We start from the raw sequence: 26870 nt of genomic DNA on the forward strand, positions 1-26870 counted from the left end.
TGTCTTCAGCAGTATTTAATGTACTGAGGTAGCCATAGACACATTTTTGGACACCTTATTTCTTGTAATTTCAGTACAGTCAATATCTCCTGAGGGAGCCCTGTATGAGACTTGTTATGTCACAGCCCACAAAGGCCCATGCCGGGCGGGAGCATTCCACTCCTCAGGGAAACTCATTGCCACAGGATCAGAGGATGCCTCCATCAAGGTATGATAGATACTGTTGCTGAAGATTTGCAAGCCATCTACACTATAATGGACCAGGGCAGGTTGGAAGTGTGGATGGTTGGCAGTTGACTTTCATTTGTAAATTCCTTTTTCAGTGTCTTGAAAGACAAACTTGAAGAACTGTAAGATTAAAGTTGTTAGTGTTGTCGTATTTGTACAATGTATTTTTGCTTCAATACAGTAAAACTTGTTTAGTACAAACATGGATATAGCAAAATCTTGGTTATAGCGAAGTTTTTTGGAGTCCCAGGTAAATTTCTTAACAAATCTTTGCAAAATTTTACAGTTATAACGAATTTGGATATAATGAATTTACTGATATAATGAACTGATTTTGAGTCACGTAGAGGTGAATAATGACAAAATTTAACTTTTATAAGAAATTTCCTAACAGTTTAAAAAGTTTAAACTGCGATTTAACATATAAGATTGGATGAATTTATTTTCACATAAATTCTTGAATTTACAATCCGATTATTAAAGGTATCAAATGAATGTATTTTCATTCTAAGCCTCAATTAGCAAAAATTGTAGTCTGGTGAAAGAAAACAAGTATATAGGGAATATGTTATAGTTATTATTATGATTTCGTTTAATGGATATAACGAATTACGGATATAATGAAGTAAATCCATTAGCCCCCAGGACTTCGCTATAACCGAGTTTTACTGTCTATACATGTATATATGTATGGTTTTATTTTCAGGGAGATGGAGTTGTCAATAGTTGGTCAATACATTTATCTTTAGACTTATTAAAAATACTTCATTAATCACAATTGACATCTTGAAAATACTTACATTTTTTGTTTTATTACATAATTATTTAGATCTTAGATGTAGACAGAATGTTGGCCAAAAGTGCCACCCCTGCAGAAATAATTGCCATGGAAACCCCACAACAAGCAATGGAAAATCACCCAGTCATCAGAACACTGTATGATCATATAGATGTAAGTGCAATTTCCACTATTATATGTATTCTATATTTTTGACCAACATTTTATGCTATCGATTTATAAAACTTTAATTGCATGAAAATCAAAATCTTTTGAATTGCAATTTCAGGAGGTCACATGTTTAGATTTCCATCCTACACATTCTATTCTGGCATCAGGCAGCACAGACTACAGCATTCGTTTCTTTGAATATTCAAAACCTTCTGTCAAGAAAGCTTACAAAAGTATACAGGAGGCTGCCCCAGTCCGCTGTCTGTCATTTCATCCCTCGGGGGATTTTCTCCTGGTGGGGGCGGATCATCCTACAGGTAAATATAACACAGGCACAGTAAATATACACAGACACAGGTTAAAATTACACAGATGCAGGTAAATATAACACATGGAAATATAACACAGACACTGGTAAACACAACGCTGACATGGGTAAACTTAACACAGACACAAGTAAATATAACATGGACACTGGTAAATACAACACAGACATAGATATAACACATACACAGGTAAAAATAACACAGACACAGGTAAGAATAACACAGACACAGGTAAAAATAACACAGACACAGGTAGATAGACACAGACAGGAAACTGAGAGAAATCTATTGCATATTTATGCATCTTGTGATCTTAGAACCAGTACATGCAATAATTATATTAATTTATTTGGAACTACGTATCACAAGCGAGTGAAGTCATTTTAACATGGGATATGTAACACATTATTATGCAAAGATTGTGTCAGCATGTGATCTTGTTTTTGACATACATGTACATGAAGAGATGTGTGCATCAGTTTCAATTATTGAAGTGTTTATTTGTAAAGAATGACATTTTGTTTACAGTGAGATTGTACGATGTGAACACCTTCCAGTGCTTTGTGGGTAGGAACCCCAGTACTCATCACACCCTCCCTGTCACTACAGTGAGTAAAATATCTAATGTCACCTGTGTTCTCAGGGATATCTCAAACTTAGATTCAAGATACATGTATCAATTTAAGTACAGTTTGCTTCAAAAGACATGTATTGAGGAATGTTCTACATTTATTTAGGTAAAATGGAGCCCTAATGCCAATTTGTATGCCACAGGCTCGTTGGATGGGGATATAAAGGTTTGGGATGGAGTCAGCAATCTGGTGATTAGCACGTTTAAGAAAGCTCATGATGGAGAGGAGGTGTGTTCTGTCACCTTCTCCAGAAACTCAAAGGTATAACAACAATTATAACAGGTCACTTTTATACATATAGATACATGTATTTGCGTCAACTATTTAAGATTATAATGCATCATCTATATTGTATTGTTTATTACTGGTGAAGTTCTTTGCTTCAGTGTTACTTAAAACTTAAAGTCATTTCAATATTTAAATCCCTTTTTAAACCAGGCAAAATCTTTTACAGTTGTGATTGAGCATAAATAACATGGGGCAAAAATATTTCGTTAACAGGATACTTTTTAGTCAATGACATGTTTTAAATGAAATGTTGTTTTATACAAGTATTTCTTGTCATGTAATAACTATGAAAGATGATTTAGAATTTTATTTTATACAGATATATTTTTGATAATCTACACTAAACTGTATCATGTACATGGGGAAAAAATAAGTTCCATGATTATTAATATTTCTGAATGTTTGATTGCTAATGCTTGAGTATTTCTGATTGTTCTGTATCATATGTGTATGTCTGTAATATTGAGATCTGTTGGTCTGTTTCAGTATGTTTTGTCCTGTGGGAAGGACTCCTTGGTCAAGCTGTGGGAGCTGTCCACCAACAGGTGTCTGATAGTATACACAGGGGCGGGGATGACCGGCAAGATGCAGCACGGGGCACAGGCAGTGTTCAACCACACAGAGGATTACAGTCAGTACACACATGTAAACTCTGGTCAAAGAGACATGACGTGCAGTTGATGCTAAATTAGCTATCAATATACAATGTACTTCTGATTTTGGACCTAAAGTGGAAGAGTCTTTCATTTAGACTGAGTTTTGGGGTTTTTTTGCAATGAGAAACAATGCCATTATCAGTCTCTCCAGATTCTGTTAATTTAATTGTTAATTTGATTGATTTCTTTCATGTAGTGGAGAGAACAGGTTCTTGTTCCATGCAGTACTTCTCACTGGCTGCTCAGTAGTTATAATTGTGTGTGGATGAACAAGAATACAAATCTCCAATCATTATACCATTTGTTAGAACAGTTTGTTAATTCTATAATTTCTTTCCTGCAGTTTTCTTTCCTGATGAGAACACAACCTCTCTGTGTTGCTGGGACTCAAGGAATGCTGAGAGACAGAGGTTACTGGCCCTGGGTATGTAGCTTGTATACAGGTTCTATCCATATGTGTTTGAAATCTCTAAACAGTACAATGTCCAATGATCTTCATTTTAAGGTGGATTCTTTTATTGATTGGTACTTTTATTGACTAATATAGGCCTATTGATTAATTTCTTTACAATTCACAGGACATAACGGAGCTGTACGATACATTGGGCACTCCCCCACTGGCCCCGCCTTCATCACATGCAGCGAGGATTTCCGTGCCAGATTCTGGTACAGAAAGGCAGATACAGACTAAATACATGTATCATGACATCATTTTCTCATTTTGTAAATACATGTACTTCAATAAAACTTTTTATGTGCTGTAAATGGGTTTTTTTGTGATGATAAAACAGCTGATTAGAAATGAAGTTATATATTTAGGTATAAATTAATATATAGTTTTAAAGGTAAATAAAATTAGTTATTCAGATACAAGATTTGTAGAACGGTTTATTTAAAGAGTAATAAAATGTGCCGATAGTATTTTGTAATCAGTCTAATCATAAGCATGCTCATAAAGTTGATTACTGTGGAATCGTTAGAATTCATGGTGGCTCAGTTTTCTTGGTATTTGTGAGTAGCCCTCCCTGATGACTTCAGATCCTAGGCAAATCAAATTTAGATAGCGTTATCTTTCTTACTGCATTTGAAAACTAATGCATCCAAGAAATTACATCCTCACAAATCAGCGAAAATACAATGCAGAAAAATTGGCTCCCACGAATTTCAATGATTCCCCAGTATATATGGTAACCAAGAATGTTTTGTTAGAGTGCAAAAAGCCTTGGCAAAAAATGTTTACCTTGTGGTTTGGTCCTGGAATTTATCAAAGTTGATTTTCTTTTTTTTAAAATTGGCAAATTGTGGTACCAGTATATATTTGCTTAAAAAATAAATTTTCATTGAAATAACACTTTCAAGATGCTTATATGTCAATAAATTCTTATTTTTAAAATTATTGGCCACCTTAATAAAAGAGTTACCGGTAATCCTATTTTTTCTTTGGCTTTATGCAGTTAAAAAAACTGGGAAACGATGATGGGTAAAGTAATTCAAACTCCTACTGTAGTTAAGCTTGGTAAAAGTTTGGTCTTCTAGTACGGTAACCCATCGAGCCATTTGTAAAAGTTCAACATCGAGCCAAGTAAAATGTCAAATGAGATTGTCTCGCCAACACAATTCACACAAAATGCTGTCGTTCAAACACCTTTCACAAAAAGCTGCATCTTTCCAAGTCGAGGTTTTCTATCCTCTCTGCTACTGCTACTCACAAATGTTTGTGATCAGTACCATTAGCAGAGCCCATCAGAAACCCTAGACTTGGCTTTGTTTGTGTAATAATGTGTTGTGGGAGTGTGACAACCCAATACTGTGTTGTCTAGTTGTGCATGTTGTATTAATGCACGAGGGGATGTTTTGTGACAGAACGAAGGAATACATCTTACTTGAATGAAGTCAAGTTTGTCTGACCAGTACATGTATTTTCAAGGAACACATTTGAACTAAAAACTTGACTCGATTGAGAAAACACTAACTCTGAAAAGATTTAACTTTTCTTTTTTATTGACACTGGCAAGCAGCCCTACAAGTAAAAGCACAAACGATTCAACAAATAAAACGATACAAAAATTGTTCCACAATTAGAAACCTAAAATCATCATTCAACAAAGACTTGTAAACACATGTACAGAATGCCTGCATCATTAATACTGGCACAAAATTTGTTTTCAAAACATGGAAGGTAAGAAAATCTGAATGAAAATTTTTGAGTCAACTCCATTTTAACATTTCACACATGAAAATTTTTTATATTCCAAAATCAAAAAAAACATAACTACTACGACCAGCTTTTATTCTTTCTTAAAACTTTTGCATCAATTTATTGTCAGAGTAACAAATACATACATGTATAAATTACCACTAAAGAACTTGGACATTACACATGCAGCTGAAAAAATAAAGCTTTGTAGGAAGAATTGCATGCATACCCCCCCTCCCCCCCCCAAAAAAAAATTAAAATAAAAATCCTGGGAGATGGGATTGGGATCTTAAGCAGAAATCTGGGTTTTTCAGACATTGACAACCACATCAAAACAGTTATAATTAATCTTCATTTCTAATCTTCATCTTCAAGAGATATTAAGCATTTGTTGTATTTATAAAATTTTGTTTTTAAATTGCAAACACCCTTCCAACGTATCAAACTTGGACCCTTGTATAAAAATACACAAAAATGAAAAAATCTAAACATGCTTTCAATAAAAAATTATGTTTCCTCTTGTAGAACAAACCAAACCTTACTATCAAACAATACATACATATACTTAGCTCTATTTATGAAACATCAATTAATACTGATGTAAAAATCACTTTAGGAAAAAAAAAGAAGAAAAAATGTGATTTCATTGAAAATGATTATATATAGGTGGCAAAGATATCATAAAGATGAGTTCTTTAAAATAAGTGTACATGTATAAATATATTGAAATTGTCTACACTGACATGATACATTGTGAGACCATTACTTCAATAAAATGACTAGCTTGTGACAATCGTCTTCATACATATAGCAGATCAAAGCATTTGCTTGACTTCTATTATCATCCACTACATGGTATTAATTTATAATTGTACAAAGTATAAAATGAAATGCTTTATACATAAAAAAGTAATCACAGATTAAATCTACTAGAGCATTCATACATGTACTAGGGGATTTGTGTATTCAGTTACCAAGACAATTTTTTCCCTTCAAAATTACATTAGTTTTACTTTCTGAAAGACAACATATCTCATAAGAATTGCAAGTCATTCGATTTTTCATTACAAATGAAGAAAAATAAGGGAGCCCCAGAACACATCAAAAATGAATGAATAACTCGTATTCCAATTATACATATATACTCCCAAATCATGCCAAAGAATATGATTTTATATATCCATCTGCAATAATTTTGATTTTTCTTCTAAATAAAATTCACGAACTGAAAAAAAGCAATGAATATATTTAAAAAATGATTTTCAGGGAAAACTGACATTTTTAGGGGTTAATATCTTAACTGATCGTGAAACAAAAACAAATGATCACAACCATTTTAAGATACCTGAACTTACAATATCCAATGATAACACAAAGTGACGAACCAACATAAAGACAAAACACAGGACGTTGCCAATAGAACATTTTAGATCAATGGTTAATGAGATTCTAGTGAGAGAAAGGCTTTCCCCTACTATACCTCCAGAAGAATTATGCAGCATTATGCAGATGTGGCTTTTATTTTCAGATGAAGTTCTCTGTTCCTACATTTTGAACATAACATTTTATCATGGAGGTGCTACCCCCCCCCCCCCCCCCCTTCCCAATGAACCATCATTTACAAAAAGTGCTGATAGCTCCAAAATTAATAAAACCACAATTTCCTTTGTGAGGGGTGGTAATTTCACCACCAATACCATCTTATTTTATGATGCAAATACCCAATGAGATATACCGGTAATTTCAAATCAATGGGTATATTTCCTGACTTCTTACAAATTATCTCCAATACTTTCAAGTACCAGTATTTATAGCTTAAACATGTGCATTTACATATAAAAGTTGTATCTATAAATTATGTTTCATTGGGCTCTTGATCCTATTATACCTCCAGGCCCCACCTATCCCCCTAATCATACACAGTCTAACCAAGGGACTTAATATCAAAAAGTTCCAACCAATTGAAATAAATTATAGCACAAAAAATGTCAGCACCAAGTCGTGTAACAAATCCTATCACACATAAAACTAATTCTTTATGACTACGGCACAAAAAGTCTCCATCTTGATTTTAAATCTATGTTTTCTAAATTCCTAAACTACATTGTTTTGCTGTACATGTACATGCAATGCCTTTGGTTCTGACCCATGTTCAAAACTCTTGTCATGTTTTACAGAAGCATCTGTACAGAATTGGGATGAATAAATGTGTCAAATGAGAATCTAGATTTTACATACACAGTAGTTATATAAATACATGTACATATACACAGAATCTAACACAATCAGCTCTGTATATCCGAACCTTTCATGACTACATATTCTACATCATACTCAACATGGGACATAAAATCTCCAGAATTTGATTCATGGGACTTTGATTGACAGATACAATATCACATGGATCTATATTTGTATTTTTTGATGACCTTTTTAAAATTACATCACTGAATTCAATAGAAATGTGCTCTGATTTTATATACAGTAAATTATTTCATCTTAAACTCTAATTTCAAGCACATGCAGTAACAGGGAAAACTCTTGACTAGGTTTAAATCTAACACTTTTAAAATAAATTATGCTTCTTTTATATAAATGCAATTAACCTCTACATGCATCTTCACCTCTCCCCTTTTCCCCCCAAGAAAAAAAAGAAGAAGAAAAAATCCAATAAAACCAACAGAACAAATTCCTTTGCAACCACCCCTTAAACTATTGCAATTTCATTTTCAGTTTCCACAAATTTCAAAATAGATACATTGATATTCAAATCAAGAAATCTTCTAACCCCTCCAAAAAAGACTGCTTTCCACGTGTAATTACTGAGGTGAGAGACAATAATTTGGTATCTATTCGTTGTGCTTCTGAAGCCATACTACACTGGTTAGGAGATGATAGCAACACTGAGTCTGGGGTTAACAGTCATGCCGTCTAAACTGTTGGAGCGAATTAAAGTCGGTTTCTGGTTAATCCTCTCCACACCATCTTCATTGGACATTGCCTGTAATTGAAAGAAATGCATGTATATATATGTAAAGTAACATATCAATAATCTAGAATGCCGAAGATCTGATTTTTATCAGATTAATGTAAGAACTTACAGGTACATTTTACATCATTCATTGTATAAGTTTTAGTATGTACAATATCTTTTGATAAAATTGTGATATTAATAATCTAAATTTAAAACAAATGTAAGACAAGCATGTGTTTTTGCATTGATGGAACATAATTACCTCCAGTTTGAGAGCCCGGTCCTTGCTGAGTGGCTCCAGGGGAAAGCTCAGATCATTGGCGTCCGCCAACGCCCGCAGATCAAAGTAGTATTTGGCATAGACACTTGATCCCACATTAATGTTGAACTGTAGCATTTCTAGGTATTGCCTTTCTAAATCATTCCTAGAAAAAATAAAATAACATACAATATACTAACATTGAACACAAGTTCTTTCTGAAACAGATTGAGCTTAACAGCACTCAAATGTTTGTGGACAGGTTAAATACTTGTAGTTTCATTGTCATACTACATGTATAAAAACAGGTAACTGTCTGTATTTTTTAGCACTCACATCAACTCAGTTTTAAAAATAGTTCTGATATAAGCAACACCTATATCATGATCCAAATGCACTCATGCTGAATGCGAAACTATTTAACCCCCCCCCCCCCCCCCCCAAAAAAAAATAAATTCATTTCAACACCTTGACAGTAAGGATGCTCTATAGAGCCTGACTTACATGTCCTCCACTGCAATGTCCTTCAGGATCTGACAGTAGTCCACATTCCACACGGCCTGGTCATCCCAGACCTTGGACGCCAGCAGTATTGCACCCAGGACAATACGCTTCCAGTTGGCAGGCATAATATCAATTTCAGCATAGTGGAGCAGTCTCTCCAAGTAAACCTACAGTATGCAATGTCAAACATAAAACTAATGTTTGAAGTACCACTTCATGTATATATACCTATACGTGTATACACATAATTTTGCCAAAATATAATCGGAAATAATTTGAGAAACAGACTTGTTGTTTATCATTTGAAAAAGTCATTCATATTTGTTGTTTGGAGACTAACAAATTACTGTACATAAGAGATAAATATTCGCACCTGAAAAATTTACCATATGATATTTGGTTTACAATTAATGTATGTACATGAACAAAAAATTATACCAGAGTAACTATTGCACATTCCGCGGTCAGCTGGGCTGCACTAAATAGAGTCCGTACAAATCGGTAAATATGTTTGTGTTCCGGGTCTCGCCGATCGTAATCTTCCGGGACTTGGTCTCGCTTGAGAAATAGAAACATCAAATACATGTAACTAATGTCTGTGGAAGTATCTCAATTTTTAAGAAAATAAGGATATTTTGCCTCAAATTTTCTTGTTTTCATTAACAATTGTGCAAAATATTGATCTGAAAAAAGAGTGCAAACAGCTTCAATCGATTATAAAATGAAGCAAACCATAAAAACCATAACAAATCAATCACAGCTAATTTTTTCCGTTTGTAACATGGTTACATATCACAAAACACAGTAATATTGTCTTCAGTTTTAGCCAGTAACAGTCTAGTCCTTCCTTATCCCCCTTATCCCCCACAACTTACATACTGGTATCATTATTGTAATTGACTTTGGTATATTCTGGATCATTTTAAAATTTATATTCTGGTGACTTACAGACAGAGGGTGAAGTTTCTCATCAAAAATCTCCAGCGTCCGATTACTCTCCCTGTTACGTATATGAAAATAGATAGCAAAGGCCACAGCTTTTATTGTGTTCTTGAGATTTGGTTGACTGACAGTTGAATCGTCTATGAATATGGTTGAACAAGAACTGTACTTCCGCAGCACTGGTGTGATGTTCTGAAAATTAACAAAAATTCAATTTTAATGTATTTACTTTGTAAGAATTTAAGTAAAAAAAGTTGCTGGATTTATGGTGGGGTAAAAATTTTCATTTCAGTTGTGTCTTGGTAGAAAAATGAAAACACATGAGTTGGAACAAAAATCATATTCATAATGAATCATGGGATAATCTTTTCCTCATTGTATGTATATAATTACTTCAGTAATTATGTTTTTTGTGCCTTTTTTTAACACATGCAAATTAAGCACATTATATCTTCATAAATTCATTATAGAGGCAAGTGAATGATACAATTACAGTTTTAAAATCTATTGTCAATTGCATTGACCAATGTAGGATACATGTAGCATGTCACAATTTGAACTGTGTGTTGTTCATGTAGCTTTTTCATACTGATAGTTCTATTAAACCTTAATTTCAAACATGATAAAAAATCGAATTAAATAAAGGAAGGATCAAAACATGGACTGTACACTCACCTGTATCTGTAGAACCCTGTTGTCGTAGTGAGACTTCCGTCGGTTTTTGTGGTCTACAAACACATGCCAAGAATTAAAAAGCCATCGAGAATTGGGAATTTTTTTTTTTAAAGTAATATGGTGACAATGAAGTAATAAATCAACCTCAAAATAACCTGGAAACTATTCATAATTGTATGATACTTACAAAATTTGAAATGGCATAAATAATACAATGTAATCTTTAATAAAAAGTATAAAGATGTCTTCAAATTGACAGTATGAAATGAATGAATGGTTTGTATTTGTTAACTTTGGACCTAAGTCATTTTAATTCTTTTCCTTTTTTGCTAATGGTAATTCTCGAATATACTTTTGTAAAGAAATACATCTATATAAATATAGGAGAATAAATCTACTGATTATATGACAGTTTTTGGCATATTTCTAGTGGTTTTTCATCAGATTAAATCTAATTAAAGATACACAGAGTAGGGTAATAATTTTATTCTATTTCTATTTAATAATCTATTCTGTCACTGTGAAAAAAATCAATACATGTATTAGAATACAGTATACAAATTTAAAGAATGTTCAGTATCAAGAAACAAAATAAAATAATAAACAGGAATTAGGTTTTCGTTGAAAAGAGTTTCACTAAATGAGGCAAACATAACCAACAATACATCGTGTTTTAATGTGATTCAGAATTAAAAAAAAAAAAAAAAAAGAAATAGTGAGAATGACATGGACATGTACACAGTGTGTTTAGCTTTCAACAGATTCAAGTGCAAATAATAAAAAACCCAAAGTGGTTAAAACATGCAGCAAACACACATGAAAGAACATTAGTCAATGCTGAAGAAAAGCTTCCCGATTGATACCGTACTTTTTGATCTAGATCTGTGCCTAACATCTAAAATAAAAAGAAAACAATTCAATCACCTCAGGATTGAAGCCCAAGGTAAAAAAAAAATATGAGAAAACCAGGAAAACAAAGCAAGTTTAATGTAAATCAAAAACAAGCCTTCTTTAAAACATTTTTTCACATTTATTTGACTTCCTGGCAGTAATTGCATTCCTTTGATCCATTCATGAACAAGATGGCCTGCTTATATTCATCAGTGATTTTTCAACATTTTGTCAAATAAACCTGTGGCTCTTGAAAAGGGAAATATCTATAAAATGTTGGTCATCATGGATTAAAATAGTACCCGATAGTTCAAGATATATGTACATGTATTAAGTTAAATAAATGAACTCCAACAAGTAGTACATGTATTGTTTGCGCAATATGATTTGTTCAAATGTAATTTCATTCTTTGTTCAGCAATCAGCATCTTATCTTCCTTTTCTTTCAGATTTATTTCAATTTTAATCTTTCTTTAGTTAAATAGATCTTTTAAAAAGAATAAAAGAAATTCAAATGTTTATTTTAGTAAAAAAAAAAAAAAACAATGTTTTACAAGGACGATATTTAGACCTTGATTGTTTGATGCAAAGCAACCATTATACATTAAATTGAAAGAAACCATCATAATCTTTACAGCTTGTAGCACTTTTTTTGGACATTTTAAATGTATCAATTTATCTGTAAGTTGTAAAAGCACTTGCTACTAAAAGTATCACTCCTTGTACCAATCCATATGTTGTAGAGCACAACACTACTTCTATGTACGTAAGTCAATCACAACTTTTGCTCACATGGAGTAATTTGGATACCTACTATTCTTCATGTATAACCACCAGGGTATTCTAAACAATTTTAATGGACCAAATACAGGTACATAGATGAAAAGCCAACAGCAAGGACACAGGATTTGGAATTTAGCTTGGTTATTTAGGATTCCGTTAGCTATAGAATCCAGGTGATAACTTACTCTTGCTTATTTCACTCTGTGATCTAGATGGGAACAGTGGCCTTAAACTGGGATCTGATGTTGGATCCTCCTTGCTATCTGAAATATAAAACAAGATAGCAGCTGTAGTACATGAAAACAAAAAATAATATTATAAAACAAGCTTCTACAAATAATTTTGATTCAAAGGGTGGGTATTGTAGACTTGCCAACATATATAGACAGTAGGTTTGAATCGAAGAAAAAAATATTGTACATGTATAGATCTACAATCAGCAAATCAAGCTATAAAATTTGTGTTCTTTGTCAAAAGGGGGGTACATATTTTTCAAAGGCAAAGAAAAATATGTGCAGAAAAACAAAACTGATGGAAAGAGACCAAAAATTGGATCCATATTATCAAAACACACTTACATGGTGAATTTACTTCAATACTGAAAACAATTTCCATATCAATGAAGAATCAAGTTCATTAAATATCAATTTACCCTCTGGATAGTTTTCTCTGTCACTGATGTGCGGGACCCCTGGGAGAGAGGTGGCGCTCCTGTTATTTGGAGTTAGACTAACGTCTATCCCCGGCTCATCATATCCGTACACATCCTGGGGCTTTCTGCTGGTTTTGGACGGACTCGTGTAAACACAGCATGAGTGTTTATTTCCCATTTTTCAGTCTATAAATATTCCTTCACAATACTGTTTTCATTTCATGATTAAAATAAATGGATGCGTTTAAATTTCCAAACGCACGACACCAGAATCGCCAAAACAAGACTGGACCCGGTATCCCAGCTGATCGTTATGCGCGTTAAGCACCTGCAACTCCAAGTGAAGATCGCAGATCTTTCAAGCTTTTTATAAAAAGCCTATCCTGTTCTTACACACTGAATAATGCATAACATAGTTTAGAACCATCGACTTCTTCTGCAATGTATTCTGAAATGTCGGAAATATCTTCTCTCATCTTTTTTTGGAAACCGGAAATGAATACATTTTCTTTGCAGAGACGAAATTTGTTAACCTCTTTCTGATTGGTCTAAATTGAGATAAAATGAGGGAACCGACAGTGGAGGTTGTCTGTCCTTTGATTTTCCATACTAAGACGACCTTATAAGTGTTTACTGCAAAAAGTGGATCACACATGCATTCCTTCAGAATACTTTTTTCTATAAAAATATAAAAGATGCGCTTTAATTTCATGGACACTCTTTATCCTTGGATTTTGTCCTGACATAAAGAAATCTATTAAGGTTCGTCGATATACTGACAAGAGCAATAACTCTTGATTGGGGTTAACGTGTATGAATGGTGTACCCAAATAAGCACATTGACTTTGAAAAAAAATCAAGTGAAATAAGAGGAACAGCGAAGTTTGTGACCCCTGTCAAAATATTACAGTTGTACTTTGAAGAATAACATATACTGTATGCTTGCAAACAGTTTTTTAATAGGTTAACTGGTATATTTGACCAGGGACGTATATGTTCCTGTTTTAATTATAAGATATCACCTGCGTGCTTTATGTCAGCCATTTTAGAAGGTTCCTTTTAAGACAGATGACATTGTTGAAGAAAGGGGTGGGGTGGGGCAGCTACATGTATCAGACAAACGCTAATTTAAAAAAAAAATCTAAAGTTCCATTTAATTATATTCACACGTACCCAAAAGAGTAGCGTGAGTCACTTCTTCATTTCTCAAAAATAATTTTTCTTCATGGTAATTGGAGAAAATTTCCCCTTTTGATAAAAAGTGTGTGTGTATGTGCCTGGGTGGTGGTGGTTGGGGGAGGGGCAGAATTATCTAAACTTTTCGGGGAACAAGTTTGGGTAGGGTAATAGTGTGTGGGTCCGACAAATAATTACGAATAACTTTGTCAAGGGGATCCAAAACAGTTTCAGTAACTTTTTTACATGCATGCAAATTTAACCAGTTTTATTTTCCAATGGGGGGGGGGGGGGTCCTCACCCACGCTCACAACCTGCGGGCAGTTGGCGCTCTTAAATGTTAAAACTTCTTACATAGTAAATGTTGATTTCTGTAGAGGTTCTGGCGAGTGATTCCAACACAGTATATATCCCCTCTCCCACCCCCGCGAACAATACATGTATTTCTTTTATTTGCGTGTCAAGATTTCGGGTAAGTCTGCCCTCCCCCTTTTCAAAAACGGCGCTACGTGCCTGATTTTGATATTTTAGAATTGTATGGCCGTGGCAAAGTCATAAACCTGAAAAAAGAGAGGAACTGGGTACTGGGGCCTTGTGAGTAAGGTTGTCTAGTCTATTTTTGGTTTGTACATGTATATATTTACATTTTCCGGTGTCTTTGCCTGTGATAACACTACGTATCGATTTTGTACTATATAACTCATAAAGCCAAATTGAGGCGCCAGCGGGGTTTGCTTATTTATATTTAAATATTTAATCGTGCAATGGGTTTAAAATTATATAAGTATAAGTAATAAGGAATCATTCCTTGAATATTATGAAGTGATAATTTCGGTCGGGGCGTGATCAAATCTATCATAAAGCCCTTCGGGCTTTATTGGATTTGATCACGCCCGACCGAAATTATCACCTCATAATACTCAAAGAATGATTCCTTATTCCTTATATTCTACTGGCAAATCACCTCGGATATACATGTAACAATTAATAAAGCCACTTAATCATAATAGACTGTTTGAAATTGTTTTGCACTATACGTTCAAGTAAATGTTTTAGTCAATGGTTCCTACATGTACAGATATATAGTGTTCACATATTGCTAGTGGAATATTTTGTTTATAAATATAATGTTCTCCCATGGCTGCTACGGAGCACGTTATTTTTTAACTTCGTGGTCACAAAATATGTTTCATCCAAATGAAAAAAATAAGGTTTTATAAATTTCATCACCCTAGAAACACCCAAGGTTTCTTTACTGCATACAAATCCTACCAGTTGTTTTTATTTGGGGTTTGTGACTGTTACATTGTTTTAACAAATCTAGCACGTAGTATCATTTTAAAACTTGGGGGGGGGGGGGGGTGGCTTGTATATTATTTTTAATTTTACTAAAAAGGTACATTGTTTAAACAAAATTGGAGTGGTTAGCTTTCACTTGAAACCGACGTCATTTTTAACTTGTTTTGACGCAAGAAATAGATTGCTACATCCTACCGACAGTTCAAGGTCTTGTTAAAATGGGTCCAAGATATAGGTATTGAACGTATCTTGACGAATTATTTGTAGAACTTTGTCACAATATACTTGGGGATGATGGCATAGGAAAATGTTAGCTAAGGAGCAAACTCCTTTTGTTTAGTTAAATTTCATGGGGTTGGGGTGTCAATGTAGCTAGTACATGTTCCCTCACCCTATAGCATTGTACATGTACTGGATTTATTGTAAAAGCTGGCCTAAATAATATTTACAATACATGTTGTATTGCAGTATTATATTCTGGTAAATATTCCGTATATCGCTGGTTGTTGTGTAGTCTGTGTTATCGTGATCTATATGTAGATATATTTCAAGCATATATTGTACATGAAAGCTACTTAGCTAACCCGAGCTGTCGTCCGCCTGTCTGTCTGAAAACTGTTTAAAACATTTTTAACTTTTTTAGAAGACTTACATGACAGATTTTTGCTTTTTTTTGACACAAAACTTAGATGAAATATGAAGTGGATTCAAATATGTTGAAATTGAAAGCTATGCCTTCATACAAGGGGAGATAATAAACAATTATGAAAAAAATTGTTGGCAATTTTAAAAAATCTTCTAAAAAACCACAAGGGCAGAAAAAAATCAAACTTATGTCAGAGCATCTTCAGGTAGTGTTGGTTCAAGTTTCAACAAACCTCCGGAGGTGGGGCTACAAATGGGGATTGAATTTTAAAATGGTAAAAATGAAGTGAAACCATAAAAAAACTCAAAAACCGTAAAGCCCGAGAAGATGAAACTTGTATGGAAGCATTCTCAGGTAGTATACATGTATATGTTTCCTTGGAGGTTGATTGAGTTTACAAACGGTCATTTTTTTTAGACAATAAAGAAAAAATCATCTCAAAATTCATTTGGCCAAAAAGTTGAAACTTAAGTAACTTAAAGCACCCTGATATAGTGTAGACTCAAGTTTGTCAAACATGGACCAGGTGGTAGAGAAGAGCCAAGATAGGAGATCTAATTAATGCATATAAATGGGCTTAAATAGGGGAAAATCTTCATCGCTTGCCTTGAAAAGTTGAAACTTGTGTGGAAGCATCAGAAGTGTAGAATTTGGGGTCACAATGAGAAATGAAATATTTTACATAAGAGTATGAAAAAAATCTTCTCAAGAATTTTTTTTGTCATAGAAGAATTGTGGGAAATTCATACACATTCAAACAGACTTTAACATGATATGATTATAAGTCATTAACAGACTCATATGAACCATATGAACCAGCAATAAAGAAACTGAAAAAAATGTAACAAAACCCAAATTTATTGCACTTCATCTAACAAGAACAAAATAGACTATTGATGAGAAACATAAAGTAATCTATTACATCTGAAATCTGGTATAATATATCACATCACTCCAACCTGTGGGGTCACATTTCATGTCAAAGCATTAAAAAAACCAGTACCTTGAATATCATTGAAACAATGATCTATTGTTTATAAAGTATTTAACAACATGGGTATGCACAGATTTGTATTGAGTGAACATTAGGAAATTATAATGCTCTCAATTCTATAAAGTGTTCAAATTTCAATATCTTTTATATTGTAACACACAACTGTCAAAGGCACAATTCAGGGCAGTTTCTATAGAAAAATAGGCATTATATGAGTAATAAATAACAATAAATACTTCTAACATGATATTGAACTATTGTATGTTATATCATTCAAATATTTTCTCTTTTATATAAAAGAAAATCAATCAAAAATACATTTGTTTAAAATCCTAAAAGCATATCACAAAAAAATTGCAGCAAACAGCAATGTCACAAACAAAGTCTAATAAATAAATATCAAAAATTGAATAATTAAGCAATAAATAAGGAATATCTAACGAATACAGCATCAACGACTCCTTAACCATTGTTATTTTTGAATTGTTCGATAGAATGGTTTCTGCATTCTCCTTTTATTAACAGAGGAATAATATGTAAGCCAATTTTGTTGTTTTTAACACCATGTTAATTTATGACACATTCTCTGATGAGAGCGCTTCATCTATAGCTTCGTTGGCAATGTTGTTAGACGTCTCCTCTGTTACGTCTGCCTCTCTGACCTCTTCCTTCGATAATGCTGGCTTGTCTGCCTGTTCTTCTGGCTTCTCCTTTTCTCCTTCTGACTGTAAAAAACAATAAAAAGTTACAACTGATTTTTCATTTAGAAAAAGTTATTCTTAATTAAAAACATACTTGAAGACAGTTTATCAATCATACTCCAAAGCTTTTATACATGTATAATATTAATTTTCCAAATCTTAATTTCTTAATTTTAGTTAACTTACTTCAAAAGAGGAAAAAACATGGATTATTTTTTTGTATTCAGAAACACAGAACAATTACATTAAAAGCTTTCTAGACGAACCTTAGCTTTTGGTAGTGTCTGCTCCACTTTGGCTTCCTGGGTTATGAGAAACTTCTCTCTCAGTCTCGACAGCTGGACTTCACTGACTTTGAGGGATTCCAGGAAGGACTCAGTCACATAGTTACGGAGCTTCACTGTTGGGAACACAGCCTCTGTTCTGAATTTGAGCATCGTCTCTGATGTCTGCAACCATTTGTCTTCCAAACACTCGTCAGCTGTCATGCGGTTTCTGATAAGAAACAAGAATACATGCATATGTTGTTTCAATTTTTGAACTTTTAATTGTAAAATTTTGTAGGAATTGTTTTTTTCATTGATCTTCTGTTGTATGTTGTAAAATCTTGCCCCTGATAAAACAATTGCACAAAAAAAAAAAAAAAATCTAATAAATCAAAGATCACATTTTTCAAACTGTAGATAAATATGAATTTTCAAAAATTAGTTCAATCTGATCATAAATATTTCATACAAGAAATATATCACTGCGACCTCCATTTTTGGTATAATGGCCATTTGTAATACATATATTCATACCTGGCAACTCGTTTAAGAACCCTAAAGATGAACTTCAGAGCTTCTTTTGTGATGTTCTCATACAGACTCAGGGCATTGTATCTGTTATAGGCAATGTTTGCAAAAGTTGTCTCCTCATCTTGACCCTTGAAAGGCGATTCCCCACTCAGTCTGAGAAAGATATTGAAATCAATGTTTTATTTGATTAGTTGCTTAAAAAGTTATTTCTGAAATTTTCAGGTCATCATTTTTCTCATTTTATGAAATTTGCAAAGTACTTACAGCAAGAATGCCAAGACTCCAACAGACCAGATGTCAGCAGGGTAAGAGGTCGTCTCCTTGACAACCACTTCTGGGGCCATAAACTCGGGATTTCCATCTCGGGGAACAATCTGACCTTCCTTGATGACCTTCTGCACAAGGCCAAAGTCGACAATTCTGACATCCAGTCGCCGCCTATTGACCATCATAATACTGCTGGGCTGAATATTTAAGTGAGCGTAGCCATGGTAATGTAGAAATTGTAAGCCATCCAAAACTTGCCGAATCACTGTGGCAACCATGTCTTCTGTGTATTTGGATTTGTATGAGAAATGTTCCACAACATTGACCCCAGAGAGGTATTCCAGAATCCAGTAATATTGGTCCAGATAGAAGTAGGCACCATACAGACGGACAAATCTCTCGTGGTTCATTGTACGCAGAAATTCAAGTTCCCGTGTTAGACTGTCCTTGTTAGAATCTGAGCATGGTGTAATTTTTGTAATATAATTATTCTTGTTTGTTTTGTCTGTTGATCTCACATATGATGAGAATTTTCCTCTGAAAAAAAGGATAGATAAATTTGGATCAATGTCACAGTTTTAAAATCCTCTTTATTTGATTACAACATTGTCCCATTTAAAAATTCTTTATCTTTTCATATGAAACTTTATAAATTTTCATCAAATAATAGGTATAAGTCTAAAATATGTTTCTCCTACCTCCACAAGATGTTCGAAAAACTGTAGAACTCCTCCACATTGGAAGTCTGTAGAGTTATTTCCCTTGACCTGACATCCTCTGGGGACACAATATTCTTAGGAGGCTGATAAAAGGAAAGCCCTTCATGTTGCTTTGACAACTGGGAAATTGTAAACGGATCTAAGCTGATGTCTGCTGAACCTAATATTATAAATCAAAGTGCTTTTGACATATAAAATCATTTCTGTATCTTTAAGAACAAAGATATTACTGTACTTTAATATATATTATGTAACATTTTCATTAAACATCTTTGGAATGGAAATCAAATTTGTGATGTTCACACAAACAGACTTTTGTGATCAGTACACCCACCCTTTGGTTTGGTGGTGATGAGGACAGAGGACACACTGTATGGACTGTTCCCCAGTTTATTCAGACAGCAGACTCTGAAGCGGTAGGATGTATCGGGGGTTAGCCCTGTCACCAAAGCACATTCGTTAATGGAGAAGGTTCCCAAGCACCAGCAATCTGATCCTGTCGGTCAGAAAAGAAAGCAAATAACAAAATTTTATAAATGGTGGGGGTTTACATGTATATCCTAAATTTCTTGCAAGCAAAAGACAATTTGGAATTATTCTTTTTCAATGTTTGAATGGTAATATTGAATGGATCTACCTGTAATTTTTATATGTACCATAGCACATATAAATAAAATGTACCGGTACCAAAAATAAACCTACCAGATTGTCTGTAGTCTACTCTGTAGTTAATGATGTCAGAGTTCCCATCATTCTCTGGTGGTTCCCAAAGCAACAGTACATCACATGATGAAACCTGTGAAATGACTGGACGACCAGGCTGTGAGGGCGTTTCTAAGAGAATAACAAGTTTTATATGATTCAAATGGTTTCTGTTTATCTCTTACTTACTCTTGTAAATAAACAGAGCATTAGAAAGCAAATAAAATATCCTTACCTCCAACCATTACTCTGGCATATGTTGAAGATTTCCCTGTCTTGTTCCTGGCAGTGCATTTGTATATACCATCATCATATGCCTTGGCTGAGGAGATGACAAGGGAAGCAATTCCATCCTCACTAAGTGTGGTCTTCATTCGCTTTCCATCGGAGATCAGCTCCTCGTTCTGGAACCAGGACACACTGACGTTGGAGGAACCGGTCACATGACATGACAGGGCGATCTTATCTCCCGGCTTGTAGTACGTGTCATGTAACTTGATGGTGAATTGGGGGTTGTCTGTGAAAACAAAACAAAAATACTGAATTAATTTATGTGTACCGGTATATAGAGACAAGGAGGGCAGAGTGTTGTCAAATTGTTGCAAGAACATCAAATAGAGCAGTGTTAGGATTTGTCTCGCATCCATACTCACCCTCTTCCTCCTCCTCCTTGGGGAAGAAGTCCTGGGGTCTCTGTAATTGTTGTTTCTGATCTTCTGCCATTTGTAGCCACTCCCTCTCCTTCTTCAGGACTGGGTCCTCACATACCGACTCTGTCTCTGACTCGTCGGCATCAAGCCCATAGTAGTACCTACAGCATCAAAAGAAGATCTCTGTCTAGTGTTCACTACATTTGTGCCAGTACATGTATAATTCTTTGATATATAATTCAAAATTTAAAGTAACAAAGGTGTGATTAATCCATCACTGATGAAATCAAAAGCAGACTTTATGATTCATATAAACGTATGAATATAAACTTGTTTAATTCTATACAGTCATTATGAGATGGTAGAACAAATATAGGACTATACCTGGACTGCCAGTCAAACCAGGACTCCTGATCCAGATACTCTCCATACAGACCAGAATCTGGGAAAGACAACTCTCCGGTGGCTGAGTCCTTGCCCAATCTGATCCCAGTCTCCTGTCTGCCCTCCAGTACAGACAGCAGGGACTGGAGTAGGACTGGACCCCTGGTGGCTGCAGATCTACTCTGTGTGGCAACACAATCAAAAAATTGTGTATGGATTTACAGAAACAAACTACCAACAGTTTAAGACTTTAGGTGCAAAATTGATACTTTGCATGTTCTAATTTATATCACAGGTATGCATGTATATTCACGTATACATATGGTAAAACATTTTTCAGACCAACCTTTAGTTTGTACTGAGCCTGGAATTCTGACAGCCCTTCTTTGTTAATGACCCCTCCTTGGGACTCGCTGTTCTTTATCCAAGGGTGAGATAAACATCCATCCACAGTCATCCTCTCCCTGGAGCACAAATAAAATCATCTCTAAGATTCTTAGTCATCTCAATGAAACAAAGCCATACTACATTTTTATTCAGATAAATAAAATGCAGTGTTCTTTAATGGGAAGTTGTGAGGACTCTGTGTCAGCTTACTTCTGGTTTCGAATCAGTATTTTGGAGAGGAAGTCCGTGGCGTCTGGAGACAGTCCGTCCACTTCCTGCCACCTGTACTGTATAGTGCTCTGTAGGACCTCCTGCTCAGTTGATCCACCAAAGGGAGACAATCCTGTCAAACTGTAAGCAAAAATAAAAATAAGCATTAAAAGAATAAAATTGAAATTAAAGTTATAACAAAGATAAAGCAACCCCTTCTTAGTCTTTGACTTACAGTGTGTAAACGGTTGCCCCAATGGACCACACATCCGAGGCCTCAGACACAGGCTCATTGTGAACCTGCTCCGGGGAACAGAATCCAGGGGTTCCATAATTCTTCCGGACTTCCTTATTACGCTGAATTCTCTCTGAGAATCCAAAGTCAATCAGGGTCAGGTCATTATTTGTACCGAAACGAATGTTGGACGGCTAAAAAGATAAAAATTCATTTTTAAAATCTATACACAGCAGATCAACTCCTACAAAGTTACAAGTACTGATTAAACATTTGAAAGAAACCAGATATCACTATTTCTACATCTGGATTGGCATGTAATTTCTATATTCTCATGGTAATTTACATTACAGCTAGTTCATTAATATGAATAGATGTACAGCAATAATACCTTGATATCTAGGTGCAGTACAGCAGCCTTGTGGAGTTCCTTGATGACCAGGAGGAGCTGTTTTATGTGGGCGGCCACCATACTCTCTGTGGGGGTGGGGCTCTGAAGCAAACTGTCTATGATGTCATAATCAGTCACACTGAGGGCAAAGGTCAAGAAAAATGATCCATATACAACACAAATGATGTTGAGCTAATTGCATGTTTACATCAAACTTGTACTTAACTCAGTATGCCCTCTAATCTAGGCCCATGAACATTGGCATTATTGCAAGATTATGAAATGCTTTCAAAATTCCAATGATAAGAACAAGAACAAGTGTTGATTTCTGCCTTCAAGTTGCTTAATATGAATATTGTCATGACCAATAGGATACATTTCTGTGATGATGACAATTCTTCGCTCTGTAACAAAGGCATCCACCACCTTAGGGACCCCCATCTGGTTCAACCAACGCAGTATGTTCAGCTCGGTCCTAAAGAAGCGCCTCTGGTGCTCATCACACACATGGATAAACTTAGCAGCATACTGGCTTCCTGTGAATTTGTCAAGGACTCGACGCACAATTCCATGTCTGCCTCTGTATAAATGCAGTAATTCTTATCAGTGTACAAATAAATGGAGATATTTGACAATTTACATAGTTTTTCTTTATTTTTTATGGACCAATCTGTTTGAATGAATGGTATTTCCTACCTTCCTATCTCCTCCAGAACATAGTAATAATCCTCCATGAAGGCCTCTCTGTAGGGGAGGGGCTTAGCCATCAGGTCTCTATCTGTCAATCACAATAAAGGCAGTCTTTTCAGAAATGGAATATATAACTTGCAAACAAAGTGGATGAAACACAGCATGAAAAAAAGTACAAAGTGTTATTCATATGATCTTTGAAGATACCTAGAGTAAATAACCTGCAAACTGATTTCACAAGCATTTCCGAAATTAAAGTTTATATCTACAGCCTGTGTTTGCACTAAATGAAGAAAATAACATTGTCCCAGATCCGAAGAACAACAGGCAGAAAGGATGAAAACTGGTCCTAAAGACTATCATTCACAGTTTAATATCAATATGTCAAAAGTTGCTTGACAATCAACATAATTATTTTACAACTTAATTACTGCAATACAACATTGAATTTGCTTTAGACCAATCCAAGCTGCCAAAGCTTAAAAATACCAGAATAAGTTTTAGTAAATTTAAGTTATAAACATCTTTGCAAAATATTGAATTTTCATTTCATGCTGAAAGAGAATAAAGGACATATATATAACAGCCAAAGATTTGATGGGTAAAAAGTATATTTCATAGAAGGTATTTGCAAAATTAGCCATGGGCAAAAGAGACCTGAGGCAACAACACGCAGCACTGTAAATCACATTTACTTCATCCAGACTGGACTTCAGAAAATTGTCCAATGTTATTCAATTCATATTGACCATCTGTCATTGTGAGGAAAGGGTGATTTACAGGATTTACAGCATAAGCTGTTTAGATAGGATTGTTTAGGATTGACAGGATTTGTAAGGATCAATCATCATGCAGTATACCTAAGTCATCCTCATTTTCTGTAATAAATATCAAAAGTTTATAACTACAGTTTTAATGTCTACATAACCATTCCTAATCAATTCATTTTAAACATTAGCAATCATTTCAAAAGAAAATTCTAAAAAGTATTGAAAATAAAACAAGCATTAAATTACTAAGATCAAGTCAATTATTCCATAATAAATCTATCTAAATTCTGTCTAATATCTAAAGAAGCTATACAAACATAACCCACAAACGAGCACACTCAGATATATAAATGTGTGTTGCTGTATAAACCCAATATTGAAGTGCCGTACCTTCAATGGTGACTTTAGCGGAGCAGGTGGCCTTCCCTGCCATATTCTCAGCTACACAGGTGTATACCCCCGAGTCTGTGGTGATGGCCTTGTCTAAGGTCAAGGTCCATGTGTCTGGGGGCTCAAAATCTACCCTCAGGCGAGAAGACCCAGCCAGGGGCCGGGAATCTTTCAGGAACTTGACCGTGGGGTAGGGGAAGCCATCCACACGACAGACCAGCTTCCCAGACTTATGACTGTCCAAGGTCAGGTCCGAAATTGGGTCAAGGACAGTGGGTTGGTCTAAAATGACATATTGTATGAAATGTAAGTTTGTAAAATTGAATATACAACTCAAAAACACCAAAATAGTTTTGACATTCAAAAGATTTTACAACTTTACATGTCTTAACGTATATATCTGATGTTTTTTCATTATATTGGGTGATAATGCATGAAGAGACTTTCCATGTTTCTTTACCTGCAAGCTGAAGTCTGACAACCTTGGTTGCTGTTCCATGTTCATTCTCTGCAGTACACTTGTATTCTCCTACAAGATCCTTGGTCAGTTTTATGATCTCTAGTGTGGCATTACCACTAGGAGAGACATTGGCTTTAAAACTATTTCCATAGTCAACTTCTGTGCCCATAAAAAACCAAGATGTACTGGGCAAGGGGTATCCTTTAACCCCTAAAATAACTTTACAGGAAGATCCCTCCACTCCATAATGCACATCCTCATTTGTGGCTTTAAACTCAGGAGGGCAAGCTTAAATTAGAATCGAATAAGAACAATCACAGAATTTTGCACACAATTACTTGAATCCATATTTTGTGCAAAATGGAAATTTTCCAAATCATAGGTAACCATATTGATTTTGAAATATTTTGAGTAGCAATGAAACATAATGTGGTACCTTTCTTCTCCCTGTTGATGAAGATGTCCGATTCATCATCTGTAAAGTCAAATGACTTTTGTTTGCGGAGACTTTCTACAGAGGACGCCCTTGACCTGACCCAAGGACTCCCACTGTCGAAGGACCCAGAGCGACTGTAGCTGTGGGGCACGTATTCATCTGTCAGAAGGAAAATCGGCGTTATTATTGTAAACTGGATATTTGATTAAGGTTACAACTACCATTTGTCAATATTTTTAAAAAGTGTGATATATTGGAGGAATATGACTGTAAGGGAGGGTTGAAAATTTCGACTACCACAAAAACTAAACTTAATCTTTAAATTGATAACTATCTGTTTGAACATAAAACTGAGCTCAGTACCTCTCTCTCTGATGACTGAGACAGGCATGGTAGGCTCACTCAAACCATACTCATTCTTGGCTCGCACTCGGAACAGGTAATCCTGCTCAGGGTTCAGGTCGGTGACATCGTACTCGGTGTCCCTGAGATTGTCTGTCAGACTCCTCCAGAGGGTGCTGGGGGGTTCCCTCACCTCCACAATGTAGGTCAGCTTCTGGCTCTTGACGTAGGAGGGAACTCTGGCTGGCATCCAGGACAGGGTCAGTCTGTCTGGGTACTGGTGGCTGATCAAGGGTCGTGAGGAGGGGATCCTAGGGGGCACTGCAATAATAATGTACCCAGTAAAGATTCAAACAACGATTTCCTTACATCTTATTTACCAGTACCTGGGAAAAAATCTACAAGTAATTCAAAATTTTGAGTTGTTATTTATTTTAAAAGGTTAAAGATTTGTTTTCTTATTTGAATTTTTATATTGAATTGTTTGCAGAAAAATATTAGTGCATACATATACATCACAGCTGTTCTGACAGAATACTATGCTATCTAAGATGGACCCGTTAGGTAGACCTACCTCCAGGACTCTGGGGCTCCCTTTTGATGGGGAGATCTATGTCCTCCCTCAATAGGTCAACACTGGACCTCTTGTTTTTATCTGCAACACAGAGAATACATGTAAAGCTTGACTAATGGGTCATGGTTACTTAGATGTCACAGAGTGTCAGAATTCATATTTTGTAGTTTACATTAGAAGTACATGCAGGCATTTCCATGCTCTTCTTTTAAATGTTTTAAAATTTCCATACTGCAATCAATTTGCTAATTCTTAAATTTCACAAATATGGTGAAAATAAAATAACTACAGGAATTTTTGTTATAACTCGCAACGTCTTTCTAAGTTCATAGTTTTTCCCTGTTAAAACATATATTTTTAATTAGTTGCTAGAACAATGTTTACATAAAGCATGCCAGATAGATGGACCAATGGATGGATGTCATACTCTTTGTCCTCAAAATATGTTTGCTTCACATGCAATATTCACAGACATGCTGGTTTCATTTCTGCAATATCAAATGAAAATGTAAATCACATAACTGTACTGTGTTGAAAAATTATCAAAACCAAGCAATGGTAGTCATTAATTTGTAAACATCAATTTGTGTCCATGCACATTAATCAAATACAAAGTGTTAATTATTTTGTAACAAATATAGGAATTTTATCATAAAGTAAGATAGCAGATATATTCCAAGCCAAATCTGTAATA

At 34.8% G+C, this 26870-nt stretch overlaps 3 protein-coding genes across 10 annotated transcripts in view; 1 reads left to right on the forward strand and 2 right to left on the reverse strand.

Annotated features, from left to right (window-relative positions):
- Positions 1-26870, forward strand: part of LOC128192651 (cleavage stimulation factor subunit 1-like) — a 42775-nt gene that overhangs the window by 3064 nt on the left and 12841 nt on the right. The window contains exons 4-11 of one of the 2 annotated variants that reach the window (XM_052865516.1): positions 75-208; positions 1058-1180; positions 1296-1494; positions 2032-2111; positions 2241-2396; positions 2910-3054; positions 3423-3503; positions 3658-3809. In XM_052865516.1, coding sequence (XP_052721476.1) covers positions 75-208; positions 1058-1180; positions 1296-1494; positions 2032-2111; positions 2241-2396; positions 2910-3054; positions 3423-3503; positions 3658-3770 — 1031 coding nt within the window. In that variant the 3' untranslated portion in view covers positions 3771-3809. Of the gene's footprint in view, positions 1-74; positions 209-1057; positions 1181-1295; positions 1495-2031; positions 2112-2240; positions 2397-2909; positions 3055-3422; positions 3504-3657; positions 4392-26870 lie in introns of those variants that run through there. The other variant, XM_052865515.1, reaches the window with a different exon arrangement.
- LOC128192652 (cyclin-Y-like protein 1) lies at positions 6948-13461 on the reverse strand. 2 transcript variants are annotated; one of them, XM_052865517.1, is made up of 9 exons: positions 12957-13461; positions 12490-12567; positions 11499-11525; positions 10631-10683; positions 9962-10147; positions 9452-9571; positions 9014-9180; positions 8513-8675; positions 6948-8277 (listed from the first exon to the last, which is right to left on the reverse strand). In XM_052865517.1, the coding sequence occupies exons 1-9, from the start codon at positions 13132-13134 to the stop codon at positions 8161-8163; spliced, it is 1089 nt and encodes a 362-aa protein (XP_052721477.1). In that variant the 5' UTR covers positions 13135-13461; the 3' UTR covers positions 6948-8160. The 2 variants fall into 2 exon arrangements, with proteins under 2 accessions (XP_052721477.1, XP_052721478.1); XM_052865518.1 differs by lacking the exon at positions 11499-11525.
- The window catches only part of LOC128192633 (titin-like), a 69801-nt gene continuing 59850 nt past the window's right edge, over positions 16920-26870 (reverse strand). For 5 of the 6 annotated variants that reach the window (XM_052865471.1, XM_052865470.1, XM_052865475.1 and 2 more), the window contains 22 exons: positions 26177-26257; positions 25624-25923; positions 25261-25419; positions 24825-25112; positions 24365-24646; positions 24065-24082; positions 23211-23292; positions 22891-23094; positions 22515-22653; positions 22124-22317; positions 21889-22029; positions 21638-21755; positions 21292-21473; positions 20911-21068; positions 20493-20774; positions 20258-20389; positions 19890-20051; positions 19535-19715; positions 18834-19373; positions 18573-18722; positions 18039-18267; positions 16920-17796 (listed from right to left, as the gene is read on the reverse strand). In XM_052865471.1, the coding sequence (XP_052721431.1) occupies positions 17644-17796; positions 18039-18267; positions 18573-18722; positions 18834-19373; positions 19535-19715; positions 19890-20051; positions 20258-20389; positions 20493-20774; positions 20911-21068; positions 21292-21473; positions 21638-21755; positions 21889-22029; positions 22124-22317; positions 22515-22653; positions 22891-23094; positions 23211-23292; positions 24065-24082; positions 24365-24646; positions 24825-25112; positions 25261-25419; positions 25624-25923; positions 26177-26257 (4175 nt within the window). In that variant the 3' untranslated portion in view covers positions 16920-17643. The remainder of the gene's footprint in view (positions 17797-18038; positions 18268-18572; positions 18723-18833; positions 19374-19534; positions 19716-19889; positions 20052-20257; positions 20390-20492; positions 20775-20910; positions 21069-21291; positions 21474-21637; positions 21756-21888; positions 22030-22123; positions 22318-22514; positions 22654-22890; positions 23095-23210; positions 23293-24064; positions 24083-24364; positions 24647-24824; positions 25113-25260; positions 25420-25623; positions 25924-26176; positions 26258-26870) is intronic. The other variant, XM_052865472.1, reaches the window with a different exon arrangement.

This window comes from Crassostrea angulata, chromosome 7 (genome assembly GCF_025612915.1).
Source record: "Crassostrea angulata isolate pt1a10 chromosome 7, ASM2561291v2, whole genome shotgun sequence".
Classification (NCBI taxonomy): Eukaryota; Metazoa; Mollusca; class Bivalvia; order Ostreida; family Ostreidae; genus Magallana; species Magallana angulata.

Bases quoted from the DNA above. Each gene is read 5' to 3' on its own strand.
- LOC128192652 (XM_052865517.1), bottom strand. From the start codon at position 13,134: ATGGGAAATAAACACTCATGCTGTGTTTACACGAGTCCGTCCAAAACC. The intron at 9,572-9,961 runs GTAAGTCACCAG...CTATTTCTCAAG, and splicing joins AGAAACTTCACCCTCTGTCT to CGAGACCAAGTCCCGGAAGA. The intron at 8,278-8,512 runs GTAATTATGTTC...TTTCAATTACAG, and splicing joins ACCGGGCTCTCAAACTGGAG to GCAATGTCCAATGAAGATGG.